Source organism: Haliotis cracherodii, unplaced genomic scaffold (genome assembly GCF_022045235.1).
Source record: "Haliotis cracherodii isolate W230 unplaced genomic scaffold, xgHalCrac1.p SCAF_17, whole genome shotgun sequence".
Taxonomy (NCBI): Eukaryota; Metazoa; Mollusca; class Gastropoda; order Lepetellida; family Haliotidae; genus Haliotis; species Haliotis cracherodii.
The window spans coordinates 10,608-33,313 of record NW_027266272.1 but is presented as its reverse complement, the minus strand read 5'-3'; the positions used below and the strand labels follow the sequence as shown (position 1 = coordinate 33,313).

At 42.5% G+C, this 22,706-nt stretch overlaps 1 protein-coding gene across 1 annotated transcript; it reads left to right on the top strand.

The window, feature by feature from the left end:
- The first annotated feature begins 384 nt into the window (after positions 1-384).
- Positions 385-21,242, top strand: LOC139465084 (carbonic anhydrase 13-like). Its single transcript, XM_071246778.1, has 9 exons — positions 385-544; positions 2,165-2,329; positions 3,975-3,998; positions 4,339-4,505; positions 5,592-5,672; positions 6,073-6,148; positions 10,058-10,150; positions 19,091-19,239; positions 21,108-21,242. The coding sequence occupies exons 1-9, from the start codon at positions 385-387 to the stop codon at positions 21,240-21,242; spliced, it is 1,050 nt and encodes a 349-aa protein (XP_071102879.1).
- The last annotated feature ends 1,464 nt before the right edge of the window (positions 21,243-22,706 follow it).

Here is a 22,706-nt window from a genome sequence, read left to right as displayed (position 1 = left end):
ATCACAGAGTGTAACGTGGAGACAACACGTTTCTGTTGTTTAACGCCGCACTCAGCAATATTCCAGCTTTATGACGACGTCTGTAAATTATCCTCGACTCCGAACAAGAGATTACCACAAAGACAGGTGAGCTTCGTCACTTATCATGAACTACAGAAACAACACAGGAATAGTTCGCGTAAGGTGCCAGTGTTACTGTGAACTCCAACAACCTTCTGTGGCAGGTGACACACCGCTTGCACAGTGGAGCACATTGTGACACGAGAAGTGCTGTTGATGTGCATTTGTAATAAGTGTCAAAACCACATGATGTCGTGAGTCTGTCGTGGGGAACGGAGTAGACGTCGTCACTACATTGGGATCAGTCACACGTGAAATTGCGACATGATAGACGTCGTCGCATTTATCGTTGGTGTTGCTATCCAGCTGGGGTTGTGCAGCTGGTCCCCCCTACCACCCCCCAAGCCAAGCCCCCTGGAGGAACCCCGCATCTGCCCACAACGCAGAAATCTGTGCTTCTCTTACGACAGAAAGTCGGTAATTGGTGAGTGTTTTAGAGATCCTGCGAGCCCATCTCTGGTGTCCCGTCGCCGTGTAGTTTCTGTCCAGCATTCTATGTGTGTCTATGCGTGGTGAATGTTGTCGTATGGTTAAATTGTCTCTCACAGTGCCACCCATTAACTTCAGTTTACAGTTATACCGTGCCCATGTTAAACGTCCGGCACTTATTAACTTCAGTTTACTGTCATATCACACCTATGTTAGTCATCCGTCTCCTTATTAACTTCAGTTTACTGTTATACCATGCCGATGTTAAACGTCCGGCACTTATTAACTTCAGTTTACTGTCATATCACACCTATGTTAGTCATCCGTCTCCTTATTAACTTCAGTTTACTGTTATACCATGCCGATGTTAAACGTCCGGCACTTATTAACTTCAGTTTACCGTCATATCACACCTATGTTAGGCATCCGTCTTCTTATTAACTTCAGTTTACTGTTATGCCATGCCGATGTTAAACGTCCGGCACTTATTAACTTCAGTTTACTGTCATATCACACCTATGTTAGGCATCCGTCTTCTTATTAACTTCAGTTTACTGTTATGCCATGCCCTTGTTTAACGTCCGGAACTTTTTAACTTCAGTTTACCGTCATATCACACCTATGTTAGGGGTCCGTCTCCTTCTAACTTCATTTTACTGTTATACCATGCCCATGCTTAACGTCGCTCCTTATTAACTTCAGTTTACTGATATACCATGCCCATGCTTAACGTCGCTCCTTATTAACTTCATTTTACTGTTATACCATGCCCATGCTTAACGTCGCTCCTTATTAACTTCAGTTTACTGTTATACCATGCCCATGTTAAACGTCGCTCCTTATTAACTTCATTTTACTGTTATACCATGCCCATGTTAAACGTTGCTCCTTATTAACTTCAGTTAGCTGTTATACCATGCCCATGTTAAACGTCGCTCCTTATTAACTTCAGTTAGCTGTTATACCATGCCCATGTTAAACGTCGCTCCTTATTAACTTCATTTTACTGTTATACCATGCCCATGTTAAACGTCGCTCCTTATTAACTTCAGTTTACTGTTATACCATGCCCATGTTAAACGTCGCTCCTTATTAACTTCAGTTAGCTGTTATACCATGCCCATGTTAAACGTCGCTCCTTATTAACTTCATTTTACTGTTATACCATGCCCATGTTAAACGTCGCTCCTTATTAACTTCATTTTACTGTTATACCATGCCCATGCTTAACGTCGCTCCTTATTAACTTCATTTTACTGTTATACCATGCCCATGTTAAACGTCGCTCCTTATTAACTTCATTTTACTGTTATACCATGCCCATGTTAAACGTCGCTCCTTATTAACTTCAGTTTACTGATATACCATGCCCATGGTTAACGTCGCTCCTTATTAACTTCAGTTTACTGTTATACCATGCCCATGGTTAACGTCGCTCCTTATTAACTTCAGTTTACTGTTATACCACGAAACATTTGGTGTTGATAACCCGCCCTTTATTACAGTCCCGGTCTCCTTTTTCTAGATCGTTTAGAGATCAGTCGTTATATAATTGAGAAAGTACGGTATTACAAAACAGCCATCATGGTATCTTGTCAGCGTGTTGTGTCATCAGGTCCTGGCAGCTGGGATTTGGTCTGTGATACACAATCATGTTTCGGCGGATCCAACCAATCACCAATCAGAATCAACCCAGACCGTGTGAAGTATTACTGTGATCCCGTCAACATACTGCAGTACAACGCTCTGGAGAGTGTGACCGGAATCCTGGAGAACGATGGTTAGTACTCCATGTGTTATACGAAACATACCTAGTTCAGATATGCCAAACATGCATAGTTCATAGTTCAGTTATACCAAACATGCATAGTTCAGTTACACCAAACATGCATCGTTTAGTTATACCAAACACGCATAGTTCAGTTATACCAAACACAAATAGTACAGATATGCCAAACATGCATAGCCAAGATATGCCAAACATGCATAGTTCAGTTATACCAAACACACATAGTTCAGATATGCCAAACATGCATAGTTCAGATATGCCAAACATGCATAGTTCAGTTATACCAAACATGCATAGTTCAGATATGCCAAACATGCATAGTTCAGTTATACCAAACACACATAGTTCAGATATGCCAAACATGCATAGTTCAGATATGCCAAACATGCATAGTTCAGTTATACCAAACACACATAGTTCAGATATGCCAAACATGCATAGTTCAATTATACCAAACACACATAGTTCAGATATGCCAAACATGCATAGTTCAGTTATACCAAACACACATAGTTCAGATATGCCAAACATGCATAGTTCAGATATGCCAAACATGCATAGTTCAGTTATACCAAACACACATAGTTCAGATATGCCAAACATGCATAGTTCAGATATGCCAAACATGCATAGTTCAGTTATACCAAACATGCATAGTTCAGATATGCCAAACATGCATAGTTCAGTTATACCAAACACACATAGTTCAGATATGCCAAACATGCATAGTTCAGATATGCCAAACATGCATAGTTCAGATATGCCAAACACGTATAGTTCAGTTATACCTTTGTCTGTGTAAAATTGTGTCTATCTTGTCCTCCCTCAACTTCTAAGTAATGCCTATCAAACAATTTGTTTACAGGAATGTTCCCAATGTGGGCAGGGTGTAATCTAGACAAGGTGTATGGTTGTATGGAAGTGGTCTGTTTCAGGAGTGTTCCCCATGTGGTCAGGGTGTAATCTAGACAAGGTGTATGGTTGTATGGAAGTGGTCTGTTTCAGGAGTGTTCCCCTTGTGGTCAGGGTGTAATCTAGACAAGGTGTATGGTTTTATGGAAGTGGTCTGTTTCAGGAGTGTTCCCCATGTGGTCAGGGTGTAATCTAGACAAGGTGTATGGTTGTATGGAAGTGGTCTGCTTCACGAATCTTCACGTGTAGACAGGGAGTAATCTGAACAAGGCGTATGGTTGTATAGGCGTGGTCAGTTTCAGGAGTGTTCCCCATGTGGTCAGGGTGTAATCTAGACAAGGTGTATGGTTGTATGGAAGTGGTCTGTTTCAGGAGTGTTCCCCATGTGGTCAGGGTGTAATCTAGACAAGGTGTATGGTTGTATGGAAGTGGTCTGTTTCAGGAGTGTTCCCCATGTGGTCAGGGTGTAATCTAGACAAGGTGTATGGTTGTATGTAAGTGGTCTGTTTCAGGAGTGTTCCCCATGTGGTCAGGGTGTAATCTGGACAAGGTGTATGGTTGTATGTAAGTGGTCTGCTTCACGAATCTTCACGTGTAGACAGGGAGTAATCTGAACAAGGCGTATGGTTGTATAGGCGTGGTCAGTTTCAGGAATCTTCCTCATGTGGGCAGGAGTTAATCATCTGGAAAAGGTGTATGGTTGTATGGAAGTGGTCTGTTTCAGGAATCTTCCCCATGTGGGCAGGAGGTAATCTGGACAAGGTGTATGGTTGTATTGGCGTGGTCTGTTTCAGGAATCTTCCCCATGTGGGCAGGGGGTATTCTGGACAAGGTGTAAGGTGTATGGTTGTGTAGGCTTGGCCTGTTTCAGGAATCTTCCCTCTGTGGGCAGGAGGTATTCTGTACAAGGTGTAAGGTGTATGGCTGTATAGGCATGGTCTGTTTCAGGAATCTTCCCTGTGTGGGCAGGGGGTAATCTGGACAAGGCGTATGGTTGTATAGGCGTGGTCTGTTTCAGGAATCTTCCCCATGTGGGCAGGAGGTAATCTGAACAAGGTGTATGGTTGTATGGGCGTGGTCTGTTTCAGGAATCTTCCCTGTGTGGGCAGGGGGTAATCTGGACAAGGTGTTCCTGCAGGGCGTGCCTGGGTGTCTCGACACTAAATTCCGACTGATGTCTGTCCACGTTCACGTGGGCAAACCCGGAAGAGCAGGAAACGAGCACGTGGTTGGAGGGAAGAAGTACGACGCAGAGGTAGAATGTTCATGTGTATATTTGTCACAACCGAGTGTACAGACAGGGCACACTCAGCCCCTGGCTGTCATTTGTTTGTGCACCATGATACACAGGGATAATTGCTCAGATGATGATTGATTATACATGTCCACTTGTATCGCCTGCAAACCGAATGGCATGTCAATGGATTAATTTACACTTTGGAGAGAGAATGTATGGATGTCAACTTTTTTATTATGAGGAACACAACGTTTCGGAGTATAAACTTACTCCTTCAATAGGTGAATAAATTATATGAAGCAGAGAACATATATATTTTGGACAGCAGTGAGAGAGTAAGTTAGTGAGTATGGTTTTAGCAATATTCCAATGATATCACAGCGTGGGACGCCAGGAATTGGCTTCACACATTTTATCCATGTCAGGGATCGAACCCGGGTCGTCGGCGTGACGAGTGAATGCTTTAACCAGTTGGCTACCCGACTGCCCGGACAGCAAGGGACATATATAATGAGCACAGACAATAATCCAGCTGGTTTCCATTTGTTCTTTGCCATTCCCATTGCTATAAACTATCAGTGCTAATTACACCCTGCCTCCCGTTTGCCCTTTGTCCATTGCCCATTACCAATCAGGGATAATTTAACAACTGTAATATTGTACCATGGGCCGCTGGCCTACACATGTACATGAATAAAGAACTGAATGTTAACAACTATCAGCGCCAATCACCTATCAGCGCCAATCATCTATCAGCGCCAATCACCTATCAGCGCCAATCACCTATAAGGGCTAATCATCTATCAGCGCCAATCATCTATCACCTTTGTTATCTTATTACTTTTGTTGTTCTTACAGGTACATATATATGTTCTCAATTTCATAGCATTTATTTGTAGTGTTCCTCATAATAAAGACATCCATAAATTCACTCTCTTATGTGTATCACTTCTAAAGACTTAATGTAACTTAATTGTGGAGTATACACATACTACCATCTTCAAGATTGTACAAAGTATGTTGTGTGCCTGTATCTTCTAGACTGTTGGACTAGACTAGACCAGACTAGATTGAGTAATGTACACGTGTGTTCTGTGTGTACAGCTGCATCTCATCAACGCCCGGGACGGACCAGCCGGAATCAACAGAGTCGCGGGGACGGCTGATGTTGGCATCTTCCTCTCTGTGAGTTACAGATTCAGAGATGAGTATCATCGTGGTTGTGAGTGTTTATATCAGTGTATGGTGAAATGAGAGTGAGTGAGTGTTTAACAACGCAATGATCTGGGTGTTCCAGATGATCCAGGTGGTCATTGTGACCTGTTCCTCGAGGTGTTTATCCCAGTTGTTTGTCTGTTTGCTGGGAACTATCTGTGCCTTCATTATAGCCCTGTAGATGTTCATGAATCACTTTAACCTGTCTTGACCCGAAGATATGGAGAAACATTTAGATAGGGTTCATAAAGTACACAGTTGATACAAGCAACCAAATGCCCAATATGTTTCATAAGCGTTGAAGCATTGCATCCATATGCTGTATATCAATTCAACTCCTATCAACTACTGTCGCCCTACCCTCTTGCAGAGAACTGAAGGGGAGACTAACTTTGAGCTGGACAAACTGCTGAGTCGGCTGGACGAGATACAGACATACACAGGAGGTATGGGAAGCCCCACCACCAGGTCATCTCATGAGTAGGCATCTGTACCACCAGGTCATCTCATGAGTAGGCACCTGTACCACCAGGTCATCTCATGAGTAGGCATCTGTACCACCAGGTCATCTCATGAGTAGGCACCTGTACCACCAGGTCATCTCATCAGTAGGCACCTGTACCACCAGGTCATCTCATGAGTAGGCATCTGTACCTCCAGATCATCTCATGAGTAGGCACCTGTACCACCAGGTCATCTCATGAGTAGGCATCTGTACCACCAGGTCATCTCATGAGTAGGCACCTGTACCACCAGGTCATCTCATGAGTAGGCATCTGTACCACCAGGTCATCTCATGAGTAGGCACCTGTACCACCAGGTCATCTCATCAGTAGGCACCTGTACCACCAGGTCATCTCATCAGTAGGCATCTGTTCCACCAGATCATCTCATCAGTAGGCATCTGTACCACCAGGTCATCTCATCAGTAGGCATCTGTACCACCAGGTCATCTTATTAGTAGCCACCTGTACCACCAGGTCATCTCATCAGTAGGCATCTGTACCACCAGATAATCTCATCAGTAGGCATCTGTACCACCAGGTCATCTTATTAGTAGCCACCTGTACCACCAGGTCATCTCATCAGTAGGCATCTGTTCCACCAGATCATCTCATCAGTAGGCATCTGTACCACTAGGTCATCTCATCAGTAGGCATCTGTACCACCAGGTCATCTTATTAGTAGCCACCTGTACCACCAGGTCATCTCATCAGTAGGCATCTGTTCCACCAGATCATCTCATCAGTAGGCATCTGTACCACTAGGTCATCTCATCAGTAGGCATCTGTACCACCAGGTCATCTTATTAGTAGGCATCTGTTCCACCAGATCATCTCATCAGTAGGCATCTGTACCAGCAGGTCATCTCATCAGTAGGCATATGTACCACCAGGTCATCTTATTAGTAGCCACCTGTACCACCAGGTCATCTCATCAGTAGGTACCTGTACCACTAGGTCATCAAATCAGTAGGTACATGTACCACCAGGTCATCTCATTAGAAGGTACATGTACCACCAGGTCATCACATCAGTACGTACATGTACCATCAGGTCATCTCATCAGTAGGTACATGTACCAACAGGTCATCACATCAGTAGGTACACGTACCACCAGGTCATCACATCAGTAGGTACATGTACCACCGGGTCATCACATCAATAGGTACACGTACCACCAGGTAATCTCATCAAGAGGTACGTGTACCACCAGGTCATCTCATCAGTAGGCACCAGCACCGCCAGGTCATCTCATCGGTACGTACATGTACCACCAGGTCATCTCATCAGCAGGTACACGTACCACCAGGTCATCACATCAGTAGGTACATGTACCACCAGGTCATCACTTCAATAGGTACATGTACCAACAGGTCATCTCATCAAGAGGTACCTGTACCATCAGGTCATCTCATTAGTAGGTACATGTACCACCAGGTCATCACATCAGTAGGTACTTGTACCACCAGGTCATCTCATTAGTAGGTACATGTACCACCAGGTCATCACATCAGTAAGTACCTGTACCAGCAGGTCATTTCATTAGTAGGTACATGTACAACCAGGTCATCTCATCAAGAGGTACCTGTACCACCAGGTCATCTCATTAGTAGGTACATGTACCACCAGGTCATCACATCAGTAGGTACATGTACCACCAGGTCATCTCATCAATAGGTACATGTACCACCAGGCCATCTGATCAGGAGGTATCTGTACCACCAGATCCTCTCATCAGTAGGCATCTACGCCACCAGGTCATGTCATGAGTAGGCATCTGTACCACAAGGTCATATCGTTAGTGGGTACATATACCACCAGGTCATCTCATTAGAAGGTACATGTACCACCAGGTCATCACATCAGTACGTACATGTACCACCAGGTCATCTCATCAGTAGGTACATGTACCAACAGGTCATCACATCAGTAGGTACACGTACCACCAGGTCATCACATCAGTAGGTACACGTACCTCCAGGTCATCACATCAGTAGGTACACGTACCACCAGGTCATCACATCAGTAGGTACATGTACCACCAGGTCATCACATCGGTAGGTACCTGTACCAGCAGGTCATCTCATTAGTAGGTACATGTACCACCAGGTTATCACATCTGTAGATACCTGTACCAGCAGGTCATCTCATTAGTAGGTACATGTACCACCAGGTCATCACATCAGTAGGTACTTGTACCACCAGGTCATCTCATTAGTAGGTACATGTATCACCAGGTCATCTTATTAGAAGGCATCTCTACCACCAGGTCATTACATCAGTAGGTATCTGTACCACCAGATCATCTCATCAGTAGGCATCTACGCCACCAGGTCATGTCATGAGTAGGCATCTGTACCACAAGGTCATATCGTTAGTGGGTACATCTACCACCAGGTCATCTCATTAGTAGGTACATGTACCACCAGGTCATCACATCAGTAGGTGCATGTACCACCAGGTTATCACATCGGTAGGTACATGTACTACCAGGTCATGTCATTAGTAGGTACATGTACCACCAGGTCATCACATAGGTAGGTACATGTACCAGCAGGTCATCTCATTAGTAGGTACATGTACCACCAGGTCATCACATCAGTAGGTACATGTACTACCAGGTCATGTCATTAGTAGGTACATGTACCACCAGGTCATCACATAGGTAGGTAACCTGTACCAGCAGGTCATCTCATTAGTAGGTACATGTACCACCAGGTCATCACATCTGTAGATACCTGTACCAGCAGGTCATCTCATTAGTAGGTACATATACCACCAGGTCATCACATCAGTAGGTGCATGTACCACCAGGTTATCACATCGGTAGGTACATGTACTACCAGGTCATGTCATTAGTAGGTTCATGTACCACCAGGTCATCACATAGGTAGGTAACCTGTACCAGCAGGTCATCTCATTAGTAGGTACATGTACCACCAGGTCATCACATCTGTAGATACCTGTACCAGCAGGTCATCTCATTAGTAGGTACATGTACCACCAGGTCATCACATCAGTAGGTGCATGTACCACCAGGTCATCTCATTAGTAGGTACATGTACCACCAGGTAATCTTATTAGAAGGCATCTCTACCACCAGGTCATCACATCAGTAGGTATCTGTACCACCAGATCATCTCATCAGTAGGCATCTACGCCACCAGGTCATGTCATGAGTAGGCATCTGTACCACAAGGTCATATCGTTAGTGGTTACCTTTACCACCTGGTCATCTCATCAGCAGGTACACGTACCACCAGGTCATCACATTACTAGGCACATCTACTATCATAAGTAGACACATGTACCACCAGGTCATCTCACCAGTAGGCACCTGCACCACGAGGTCATATCATAAGTAGGTACCTGCACCACTAGGTCATCTCATCAGCAGGAAATCGTACCACCAGGTCATCACATTATTAGGCACACCTACTATCATAAGTAGGCATCTGTACCACCAGGTATTATCATAAGTAGACACATGTACCACCAGGGAATCTCATCAGTAGGTACCTGCACCACCAGGTCATATCAGAAGTAGGTACCTGTACCACTAGGTCATATCATAAGTAGGTACCTGTACCACCAGGTCATCACATGAGTAGGCACATGTACCACCAGTTCATCACATGATTAGGCACATGTACTACCATTTCATGTAAATATATATTTTTATTTTTCCAAATATGTGTATTGTTACACCTCACACCCCATTATTATATGATCGGTATACACTGTGGTACAGCATGTTATACATGTTATTTAACAGTGTTTCATAAACACATGCTCAGGATAGAGACGGAATGATTGTGATGGAGCGGATAACCTTGGTGTTCTGATTCCCAGCTGTGACTTGCTGGGACAAGCCGTGCTATCAGGGAGCTGGGAGGCACAGCAGACCGTCATGCCCACCCTGGGACTCAGGATACGGACGCTGTGGTAAGTCATGTGGATGGGATGAGATGTGGGTGGATGTCAAACAGTAGTAGATAATTACAAACAGCGAAAATACAGCTCAAAGAACCTATGCACAAGTCATGGTAATAAGGCTCTACATGGTCTAAGAGAAATACATGAACACAGGTGATAATAAGGCTCTAAGAGAGATACATGTACACAGGTGATAATAAGGCTCTAAGAGAAATACATGTACACAGGTGATAATAAGGCTCTAAGTGAGATACATGTACACAGGTGATAATAAGGCTCTAAGAGAGATACATATACAAAGGTGATAATAAGGCTCTAAGAGAGATACATATACACAGGTGATAATAAGGCTCTAAGAGAGATACATGTACACAGGTAATAATAAGGCTCTAAGAGATATACATGTACACAGGTGATAATCAGGCTCTAAGAGAGATACATGTACACAGGTAATAATAAGGCTCTAAGAGAAATACATGTACACAGGTAATAATAAGGTCCTAAGAGAAATACATGTACACGGGTGATAATAAGGCTCTAAGAGGGATACATGTACACACATCGTGATAATAAGGCTCTAAGAGAGATACATATACACAGGTGATAATAAGGCTCTAAGAGAGATATATATACACGGTTGATAATAAGGCTCTAAGAGAAATACATGTACACAGGTGATAATAAGGCTCTAAGAGAGATACATGTACACAGGTGATAATCAGGCTCTAAGAGAAATACATGTACACAGGTAATAATAAGGTCCTAAGAGAAATACATGTACACGGGTGATAATAAGGCTCTAAGAGGGATACATGTACACACATCGTGATAATAAGGCTCTAAGAGAGATACATATACACGGTTGATAATAAGGCTGTAAGAGAGATACATATACACGATTGATAATAAGGCTCTAAGAGAAATACATGTACACAGGTGATAATAAGGCTCTAAGAGAGATACATGTACACAGGTGATAATCAGGCTCTAAGAGAGATACATGTACACAGGTAATAATAAGGTCCTAAGAGAAATACATGTACACGGGTGATAATAAGGCTCTAAGAGGGATACATGTACACACATCGTGATAATAAGGCTCTAAGAGAGATACATATACACGGTTGATAATAAGGCTGTAAGAGAGATACATATACACGGTTGATAATAAGGCTCTAAGAGAAATACATGTACACAGGTGATAATAAGGCTCTAAGAGAGATACATGTACACAGGTGATAATCAGGCTCTAAGAGAGATACATATACACGGTTGATAATATGGCTCTAAGAGAAATACATGTACACAGGTGATAATAAGGCTCTAAGAGAGATACATGTACACAGGTGATAATCAGGCTCTAAGAGAGATACATGTACACAGGTAATAATAAGGTCCTAAGAGAAATACATGTACACGGGTGATAATAAGGCTCTAAGAGGGATACATGTACACACATCGTGATAATAAGGCTCTAAGAGAGATACATGTACACAGGTGATAATCAGGCTCTAAGAGAGATACATGTACACAGGTAATAATAAGGTCCTAAGAGAAATACATGTACACGGGTGATAATAAGGCTCTAAGAGGGATACATGTACACACATCGTGATAATAAGGCTCTAAGAGAGATACATATACACGGTTGATAATAAGGCTGTAAGAGAGATACATATACACGGTTGATAATAAGGCTCTAAGAGAAATACATGTACACAGGTGATAATAAGGCTCTAAGAGAAATACATGTACACGGGTGATTATAAGGCTCTAAGAGAAATACATATACACAGGTGATAATAAGGCTCTAAGAGAGATACATGTACACACATCGTGATAATAAGGCTCTAAGAGAGATACATGTACACAGGTGATAATAAGGCTCTAAGAGAGATACATGTACACAGGTGATAATAAGGCTCTAAGAGAGAATGAATGAATGAATGAATGAATGAATGAATGAATGAATGAATGAATGAATGAATGAATGAATGAATGAATTTCTTTATTTCCTCCAGAGTTGAATCTGAAGATTTTACATGGGCAAATACATTATTTACAGTACATCAATGAAATTACTTGACTATATACAAAGGAATCATGTTATACACTGCTATGAATAAATAATTTACGATGTACATTTTGAGAGCAGTAAAGTGTCTAGTAGATATACATAAGGTGTTTCTTTAAATTCCATATGAAGTGGCAGAAAGTCATTATGATGCTTTGCCAAGTATTGTAATCAAGTTCGTTTGTCAAGTCATGGACATCTGCACCGAGAAAGAATGAAAGCATATCATCATCGTCGAGCATATCTATTTTCACGTATACATCTACATCAAGTTTATCAATCAGGCATGAGAAGAAATTATTTCTGTCAGGCAAAAACATTTCACAGTGCAAAATAATATGGCAATCATAGTCATAGCAATGTCTATTGCAATGGTTACATTCTTTCGACACTTTTGCTCTTGATCCGATTTTAATACAAAGTTGCAGGGGTTGTCTTAGATGTGTGTAGAGATACATTACATTATAAAGAACATGCATTTGTAACCGTTTATGAATTTTATGGTATCGTGAAAGATCCGGTCTCTGTGCTAGTCTCTCTCTCCAGATGTACTGTTCATTCTCTGATAGACGTCTGATTACAAGAGCTCGCCAAGCCGATTTTGTTAGGAACGAACCGCTATCAGTATACCCCTTTATATAGTTATCCAAATGGTATTTTTTAGCAGTATATAGAAGGATGTTGCATATGCTTACTGGACGGCTAATATTGACAAAAGCGTTGGTAGCAATGTGAGCACAAAATAGGTCTTTTGTTATTGAGTTACAATCGTTATTGCAGAGCCTTCCTAATAATTGTAGTCTAGATTTATCAATGTAGCCATTCATTGACCACATTCCCAAGTTAGAAATAGACGAATCGGTTGGATGTCTTTTACCAAATCCTTGTATATGACGAGCAAAGTAACGTTGTGTACATTCAATCATTTCAAGTTCTTTACCGTAAAAGGCTGGTAACAATCTAGGTCTGAGTCGTTAAGGCCGAGTGATCGTAGTGAATTAACACTTTTTCTTGCTTTTGAGCAACATGTCATGATTCTTTCTTTACAGGATTAATTACTGTTTATGATTATTCCGCCATATTTGACGGAGTCGGAAGTGTCAATTATTGCATCGCCAAATTTGTAGGTTACTTTATTATGACGCTGGCGTGTTTTGCAGAATACAAGTGATTTACTCTTGGAGGCATTATAGGTGAGTCTCCATTTGTTGGCATATAAACGAACTGAATCAAGGGAAGACTGTAAGCCCCGTGGGGTTGTAGACAAGAGCGTTGTGTCATCGGCCAATAACACGCAGGGTATGTAGATGCCATAAACAGAGAGGCCATCGTTTGCTTTCCTTAGTTCACATATAACGTCATTTATGAAAACAAGAAAGAACCATGCTGACATAACTCGACCTTGCCCAACACCTTGTTTAAAAGGAAACTCATCAGATCTTTCTCCGTTGTAGGATATAAAAGCACAGCTGTCTGTATAGCTATGGAAAAGTAAGTTCCATAATTTACCTTTCACATCAAAGTCATGTAATTTAACAAAAAGACCGTCGTGCCAAATCGAAAGTTTTTTCATTATCTAAAAATGCAGCAAACACTTGTGATTCTCTTTCTAGGTAAAAATTAACACATTCTAAAACGGTGAATACAGACATGATTGCTCCATGTTCCTTTCTGAAACCAAATTGTAAAGCATCGGGGAATGATTGGAGATTACTAGGTGTATATTTTTCTATTCTACTTAAAATGATTTTCTCTAGGAGTTTAGATAGACACGATGTAAGAGTTATGCCCCTGTAGTTACGTGGATCATGTTTGTCGTTTTTGCCTTTATATATAGGTATTATCATGCCTTTTCTGAAGGCACATGGATAATACTGGGATGCAAGTATTTTATTGAATAGGTGTTTGAGGGTTACTACAAGCATCTCTCCTCCAAATATCAGGTGTTCATTTGTGATACCATCAGGTCCTGGAGATTTGTTTCTTTTAAGGTTGTGTATATGTGATCTGATTTCTGGGACTTGGATTTCTGTATACAGGATATCATCTAGTGTATCATGATTATGACAATTTTGTTCCATGATATAATGAAGTTTTGATACAATGGTGAGTTTAAAGTTTTCGTCAAAATCATCAGACTGGTGAGGTTTTGCCAAGTCTGAATAATAGTCACCCCACAGTTTACATATATCAGCTGAAGAAACAGCACTACGTCCATTGTAAACTAATTTATCAATAACCGGACTCTTGCGTCTCAACTTACGAACATGTTTATAGAATGTATTTATATCGGCTTCACATGTCTTTTCTAGTTCTGTACTTATTTCTTTGCGCTGTTTACGTTTTGATTTTCGGTGTAAACGTCTAAATTCCCTTTTTGCATTTGTATAGGATTTGTATAATCTAGAGTTCCCCCCCCCCCCCCCCCCCCCCCCCGTGGTCTATTATCCGCTATCCATTCTCGTCTGGCCGACCTCTTTTCATAGTGGGACTGATTTAACCCATCATTTTTCCAATAGGGCTTCAAATGTGATCTATGTACACTTTGGGGGATATTGTTAGAGCTGGCCTTCATAAGACATTTACTTAGCTCTTCGTTAAAATGCTCTATGACATCAGGTTGAGCGTGGTCAGATGCTATACACACGGAGGAGAGAAGTGTGTCAACTTCTTTTGTATACATGTTTATGTGTATTTCCTCTGCCTTGGTCCACTTTGGAACATGTGTTGTTTCCACATTGGATGGGGTTTGACGTGTACATTGTATGCAGACAAGGCAAGGCAAGTGGTCCGAAGTATCGTACTGACATTGATCAAGTATGCTGCATTGGATGATGCAGTTACGCATGTTGGATGGTATGAGGGCATAGTCAATAAGTGATGTATTAACATTGTCTTTACTTCTGTACGTATACCCGGGACCTGTATTGCATAGGTTATGCGTTACACTAACTAGGTGCCTATGATCTATTACCTTTTGTAGTAGCTTATCGCGAGGAGACATGTTTATTCTGTGGATATCAGAATTTAAATCACCTAATATGACAGTGTCACCTTTGGCACTTAAAGTATCATACATGTCAATGACTTCATCTAATGCGTTAACAAACACTGAATGTAAGACGTTAGTTGAGGGAAGACGGCAACTTATGACGAAGACATCATTATAACCCTTAGCATTAATAGTAGCAGCTACAAAGAAATGAGAGTTAGTATGTAGCGACTTAGCACTCCACATGGATGTATCATTACATAGAATAGCCGTGCCACCAGAGCCTCTAGCAGAAAGTAATTGTGAATTGCATGAATAGGTAATAACTGAAAAACCAGACAAGTCATTAAATCTATACTCACAATCCGGCGAAAGCCAGTGTTCCTGAATAGCCAGTATGTCCACTGAGTTTGGAATTACACTATTTAAACCACGTGTACCATATAACAGACCACGCACATTCCATGTAAGAAGACTAAGGGTCATAATTGCAGACACAAGGGACATTATCGAGTGAGACACTGGTTTCAGCACTAATGCATGTTTTCTACTGACGTCGTTGGTTGTTATCACTGTACTGACCGTACTTTTCATAGTTCCTGAAGCGCGGAACGTAGTCACGATATTGTATATCTTCAGGCCAGAACTTTTTGTCATTAATGACATAATCATAATCGTCACACGACATATTGACTTGAACTGTGTATGTCTCTGTATTGTCGTAGTGGACACGTTTCTTCAGCACGCGTGCATGAGTAACACGTACGTGGCGTTCATGTGCATAGTCAAAGATTAACTGTTTGACATCATCAAAAGATTTGTCTGCCCTGATATTAGAGAGGACAACTCTTTTGGTCCGGACTCTTGAAACCCCTTCAAGTATGTTGTAGGATTTAGCCAGTGACTTGATCTTGTAGGTGCTTGAAGGTTTATCAGAGTGACTTCCTGTGTGAGGATGGACAGGGTGAGAGTTGTCACCATCTTCCATGCCGGGAAACACTAGGCTATGGACGTTATCATTGTAGATGTCCCACAGAAGATCAGTGTTCGTCAAATCTACCATACGTGGTTTCTCCTTTGGTTTTGAAGTCGGTGTGTCTGATGTTGTATTTTGTGAGATTTTCTCCATGTATGATGTGCTCTGTTTCTCAGTCTTTTCGTTGTCATGACTGTTTGCATTTGTTGAAGGTTGTGTGGGTGTGGGCTGGCACTGGGTAGTGTCAGGGGTGATCGTTGTTGATGCAGTTTGAGTCTGTTCAGTGGGTACATCAGTTGATTTGGGGGGCGATTTTACTGCGCTGGCATACGAGAGCTTAATCTTGGAAGTGACGTTGCCTATCTTATTATCAATAGTCTTTAGTTTGGTGTCTATTTGATAATTAAGACGAAGTAGTTCATGCTCAAGCTCCTGAACTCTTTCCTTGAGAGTTTTAATTTCTTGTGAGTCGAGTTTGAGTTGTGCTCTTAATTCCGATCGTCTTAGTTCTGAATCTTCCAAGCCTTTTAGCAAGGTCGTCAATTGTCTTGCTCTTGAGGCCGATTTCAAGATCTTTTTGTGACAGGTCTTCATTAAGTTTCAACTCGATATCCGAGAGCTTTATGTCAGTGCATTTTGTAGCCTGTGAGACACACTGTTTAAGTTGCACGATGTGACTCAGTATGAGCCCAATGGCATCAGTATCGCCTGTTAGTTTTCGATCTGAATCACTGTAAGCGTCATTTTCATCGTTGTCGTACGAAGGGATAACTGACAAGGACAAATTCCTGACACTCGCCCTTCTGAGTACTTTAGACTGGAGTGCATGATCTGGTACACCTCCTTCAATGGAGTGGAACAGATAGTATACATCTTGTGCACATTTATCGAGGGCATTGTGAGCACCGCCATTTGTATTTCGTCATTTGACAAGCGATCCTGGTGGAAAGTTGTCACAATTATCCTTCGCATAATCGTATAAGCTCTCTCTGACGTGATTGATTCCCTTCATGCTTTTGTCGTAAATACCAAGTAAGCTTTCCATGAATGATCGCTTTTTCTTTGTGTCCAAGTTTTTTCTTAATCTCCAGATACATGGCTTTGTCCTGTTCATACATGGAGGAATACATGTACACACATCGTGATAATAAGGCTCCAAGAGAAATACATGTACACAGGTGATAATAAGGCTCTAAGAGAAATACATTTACACGGGTGATAATAAGGCCCTAAGAGAGATACATGTACACACATCGTGATAATAAGTCTCTAAGAGAAATACATATACACAGGTGATAATAAGGCTCTAAGAGAAATACATATACACATGTGATAATAAGGCTCTAAGAGAGATACATGTACACGGGTGATATTAAGGCTCTAAGAGAGATACATGAAGACATGTCATGATAATAAGGCTCTAAGAGAAATACATGTACGCAGGTGATAATAAGGCTCTAAGAGAAATACATGTTGACATGTCATGATAATAAGGCTCTAAGAGAAATACATATACACAGGTGATAATAAGGCTCCAAGAGAGATGCATGTACACACGTCGTGATATTAAGGCTCTAAGAGAAATACATGTACACAGGTGATAATAAGGCTCTAAAGGAAATACATATACACAGGTGATGATAAGGCTCTAAGAGAAATACATATACACAGGTTATATTAAGGCTCTAAGAGAAATACGTGTACACAGGTGATAATAAGGCTCTAAGAGAAATACATATACACAGGTGATAATAAGACTCTAAGAGAAATACATGTACACAGGTGATAATAAGGCTCTAAGAGAAATACATATACACAGGTGATGATAAGGCTCTAAGAGAAATACATGTACACAGGTGATATTAAGGCTCTAAGAGAAATACATGTACACAGGTGATAATAAGGCTCTAAGAGAAATACATGTACACAGTCGATAATAAGGCTCTAAGAGAAATACATGTACACGGGTGATAATAAGGCTCTAAGAGAAATACATGTACACACATCGTGATAATAAGGCTCTAAGAGATATACATGTACACAGGTGATAATAAGGCTCTAAGAGAAATACATGTTGACATGTCATGATGATAAGGCTCTAAGAGAGATACATGTACACACGTCGTGATATTAAGGCTCTAAGAGAGATACATGTACACAGTTGATAATAAGGCTCTAAGAGAGATACATGTAAAAACATCGTGATTATAAGGCTCTAAGAGAAATACATATACACACATCATGATAATAAGGTTCTATGGGAGACACATGTGCACACGTGATAATTAGGCTCTAAGAGAGACACATGTATACAGGTGATAATAAGGCTCTAAGAGAGACACATGTATACAGGTGATAATAAGGCTCTAAGAGAGACACATGTATACAGGTGATAATAAGGCTCTGTACATGTACACAGGTGATAATTAGGCTCTAAGAGAGACACATGTATACAGGTGATAATAAGGCTCTAAGAGAGACACATGTATACAGGTGATAATAAGGCTCTGTACATGTACACAGGTGATAATAAGGCTCTAAGAGAGACACATGTATACAGGTGATAATAAGGCTCTAAGAGAGACACATGTATACAGGTGATAATAAGGCTCTGTACATGTACACAGGTGATAATTAGGCTCTAAGAGAGACACATGTATACAGGTGATAATAAGGCTCTGTACATGTACACAGGTGATAATAAGGCTCTAAGAGAGACACATGTACACATGACATGATAATAAGGCTCTAAGAGAGATACATGTACACATGTCATGATGATAAGACTCTTAGAGAGATACATGTACATATATCGTGATAGTAAGGCTCTAAGAGAGATACGCTTACACACATCGTGATAATTCGGTTGTACGAGAATTACATGGAAGTGGTTACCTCTCCGTACAGGTGGCGTTGGTGTGACGATTGTTCCGGAACTGCTTCTACCGTTCTCACGTGACTTCTACTACTACTACGGCTCTCGGACAATCCCCACGTTGTCGGAAAACGCACTGTGGATGATAATGATGGAGCCAATGAGAATCACCCAGACACAGGTAGACACGGCTTGACCCAGACACAGGTAGAAACTGATTGACCCAGATATAGGTAGACACTGCTTGACCCAGACTCAGGTAGACACGGCTTGACCCAGACTCATGATAGTAGATGTGCCTAGTAATGTGATGACCTGGTGGTACGTGTACCTGCTGATGAGATGACCTAGTGGTACAGATACCTACTTATGATATGACCGTGGTCAGACAGAGACACAGGTAGATATTGCTTGACCCAGACACAGATAGATACTGCTTGACCCAGACATAGGTATATACTGCTTGACCCAGACATAGGTACACACTGATCGACCCAGACACAGGTAGATATTGCTTTACCCAGACATAGGTAGATATTGCTTGACCCAGACACAGATAGATACTGCTTTACCCAGACATAGGTAGATACTGCTTGACCCAGACATAGGTACACACTGATCGACCCAGACACAGGTAGATATTGCTTGACCCAGACACAGGTAGATACTGCTTGACCCAGACATAGGTAGATACTGCTTGACCCAGGCACAGGTAGATACTGCTTGACCCAGACATAGGTAGATACTGCTTGACCCAGACACAGATAGATACTGCTTGACCCAGACATAGGTAGATACTGCTTGACCCAGACACAGATAGATACTGCTTGACCCAGACATAGGTAGATATTGCTTGACCCAGACACAGATAGATACTGCTTTACCCAGACATAGGTAGATACTGCTTGACCCAGACATAGGTACACACTGATCGACCCAGACACAGGTAGATATTGCTTGACCCAGACACAGGTAGATACTGCTTGACCCAGACATAGGTAGATACTGCTTGACCCAGACACAGGTAGATACTGCTTGACCCAGACATAGGTAGATACTGCTTGACCCAGACATAGGTAGATACTGCTTGACCCAGACATAGGTAGATACTGCTTGACCCAGACATAGGTAGATACTGCTTGACCCAGACACAGGTAGATACTGCTTGACCCAGACATAGGTAGATACTGCTTGACCCAGACACAGATAGATACTGCTTGACCCAGACACAGGTAGATACTGCTTGACCCAGACACAGGTAGATACTGCTTGACCCAGACACAGGTAGATACTGCTTGACCCAGACACAGGTAGATACTGCTTGACCCAGACATAGGTAGATACTGCTTGACCCAGACACAGATAGATACTGCTTGACCCAGACACAGGTAGATACTGCTTGACCCAGACATAGGTAGATACTGCTTGACCCAGACACAGGTAGATACTGCTTGACCCAGACATAGGTAGATACTGCTTGACCCAGACACAGGTAGATACTGCTTGACCCAGACACAGGTAGATACTGCTTGACCCAGACATAGGTAGATACTGCTTGACCCAGACACAGATAGATACTGCTTGACCCAGACACAGGTAGATACTGCTTGACCCAGACATAGGTAGATACTGCTTGACCCAGACACAGGTAGATATTGCTTGACCCAGACATAGGTAGATACTGCTTGACCCAGACACAGGTAGATACTGCTTGACCCAGACACAGGTAGGTATTGCTTCTCATCTCTGAATTGGGCCTCATATATATGATCTGTTGGTGACTGTCTCTGTTTGTGACTAACTTTGCCTACAGAACACAATGTTATGGTCTGTTCGCAACTCTTTGTCTGTAGATGATAACGATATGCTCTATTCACGACTGTCTTTGTCTATAGAACACCACGTTATGCTCTCTTCATGACGATCTGTGTCTGTGGAACACAACGCTATGCTCTGACCACGAGTGTCTTTGTCTATAGAACATAACGCTTTGGCTATGTCAGTGTACACAGGGCCTGTATTGACAATGGTGTTGTGTGGGTCTTTCAGATGGACCTCATTAGAAGCATGGAGACCCGTTTCCCCGGTGTACGGATCGGCGACAACGGCAACTCACGGTCGCCCCAGCCGCTGCAAGGAAGGAAAGTGTTGGCCAACTGCTGTTCCAAGTCAAAGCTTAACTGACACACTCACCAACATCGGCATCAAATGTGTTCAATGCTATGTTAGAGTCTCTCCAATATATGAAAATGTCTGTCACTGATGTCGTGTCTTACTAGTATATAGCGTTGTGTGAACTGATGGCCAGCATAGCATCTACAAGTGGAAGCACAGTCACGTCTGGACGGGTTCATGTTTTCGTGGTGCTGTGTTAACTCCCAACTGATAGCCAGCACCTACAGGTGGAAACACAGTCACGTCTGGACGGGTTCATGTGTGTGTGGTGCTGTGTAAACTCCCGAGTGATGGCCAGCATCTACAGATGGAAGCACAGTCACGTCTGGACGGGTTCATGTGTGTATGGTGCTGTGTAAACTCCCGAGTGATGGCCAGCATCTACAGATGGAAGCACAGTCACGTCTGGACGGGTTCATGTGTGTATGGTGCTGTGTAAACTCCCCACTGATGGCTAGCATCTACAGGTGGAAGCACGGTCACGTCTGGACGGGTTCATGTGTGTATGGTGCTGTGTAAACTCCCCACTGATGGCTAGCATCTACAGGTGGAAGCACAGTCACGTCTGGACGGGTTCATGTGTGTATGGTGCTGTGTAAACTCCCCACTGATGGATGGCTAGCATCTACAGATGGAGGCGCTGTCACGTCTGGACGGGTTCATGTGTGTGTGGTGCTGTGTTAACTCCCCACTGATGGATGGCTAGCATCTACAGATGGAGGCACTGTCACGTCTGGACGGGTTCATGTGTGTGTGGTGCTGTGTTAACTCCCAACTGATAGCCAGCACCTACAGGTGGAAGCACAGTCACGTCTGGACGGGTTCATGTGTGTGTGGTGCTGTGTAAACTCCCCACTGATGGCCAGCATCTACAGGTGGAAGCACAGTCACGTCTGGACGGGTTCATGTTTTCGTGGTGCTGTGTAAACTCCCCACTGATGGCCAACACCTTCAGGTTGAAGCACAGTCACGTCTGGACGGGTTCATGTGTGTGTGGTGCTGTGTAAACTCCCCACTGATGGCCAGCACCTACAGGTGGAAGCACAGTCACGTCTGGACGGGTTCATGTGTGTATGGTGCTGTGTAAACTCCCGAGTGATGGCGAACATCTACAGAAGGTTGTCGGAGTTCACAGTAACACCGGCACCTTGCACTCACTGTGTTGTTTCTGTAGTTCTTGATAAGTGACAATCTCACCTGTCTTTGTGGTAATCTCTTGTTCGGAATCGAGGATAATTTACAGACGTCGTCATAAAGCTGGAATATTGCTGAGTGCGGCGTTAAACAACAGAAACGTGTTGTCTCCACGTTACACTCTGTGATACCAGCATGAAGTATTTGACACCTGTTTTGTGCATGTTGCCAGGTGTGGTGGTGCTCATCTCAAGGTGCAGGCTGTAATGAATAGTTGGCTATACATATACTGAACCGCAAAAGAAACGTCCCCCTAAGTAACATTGAATGAACAGTTGT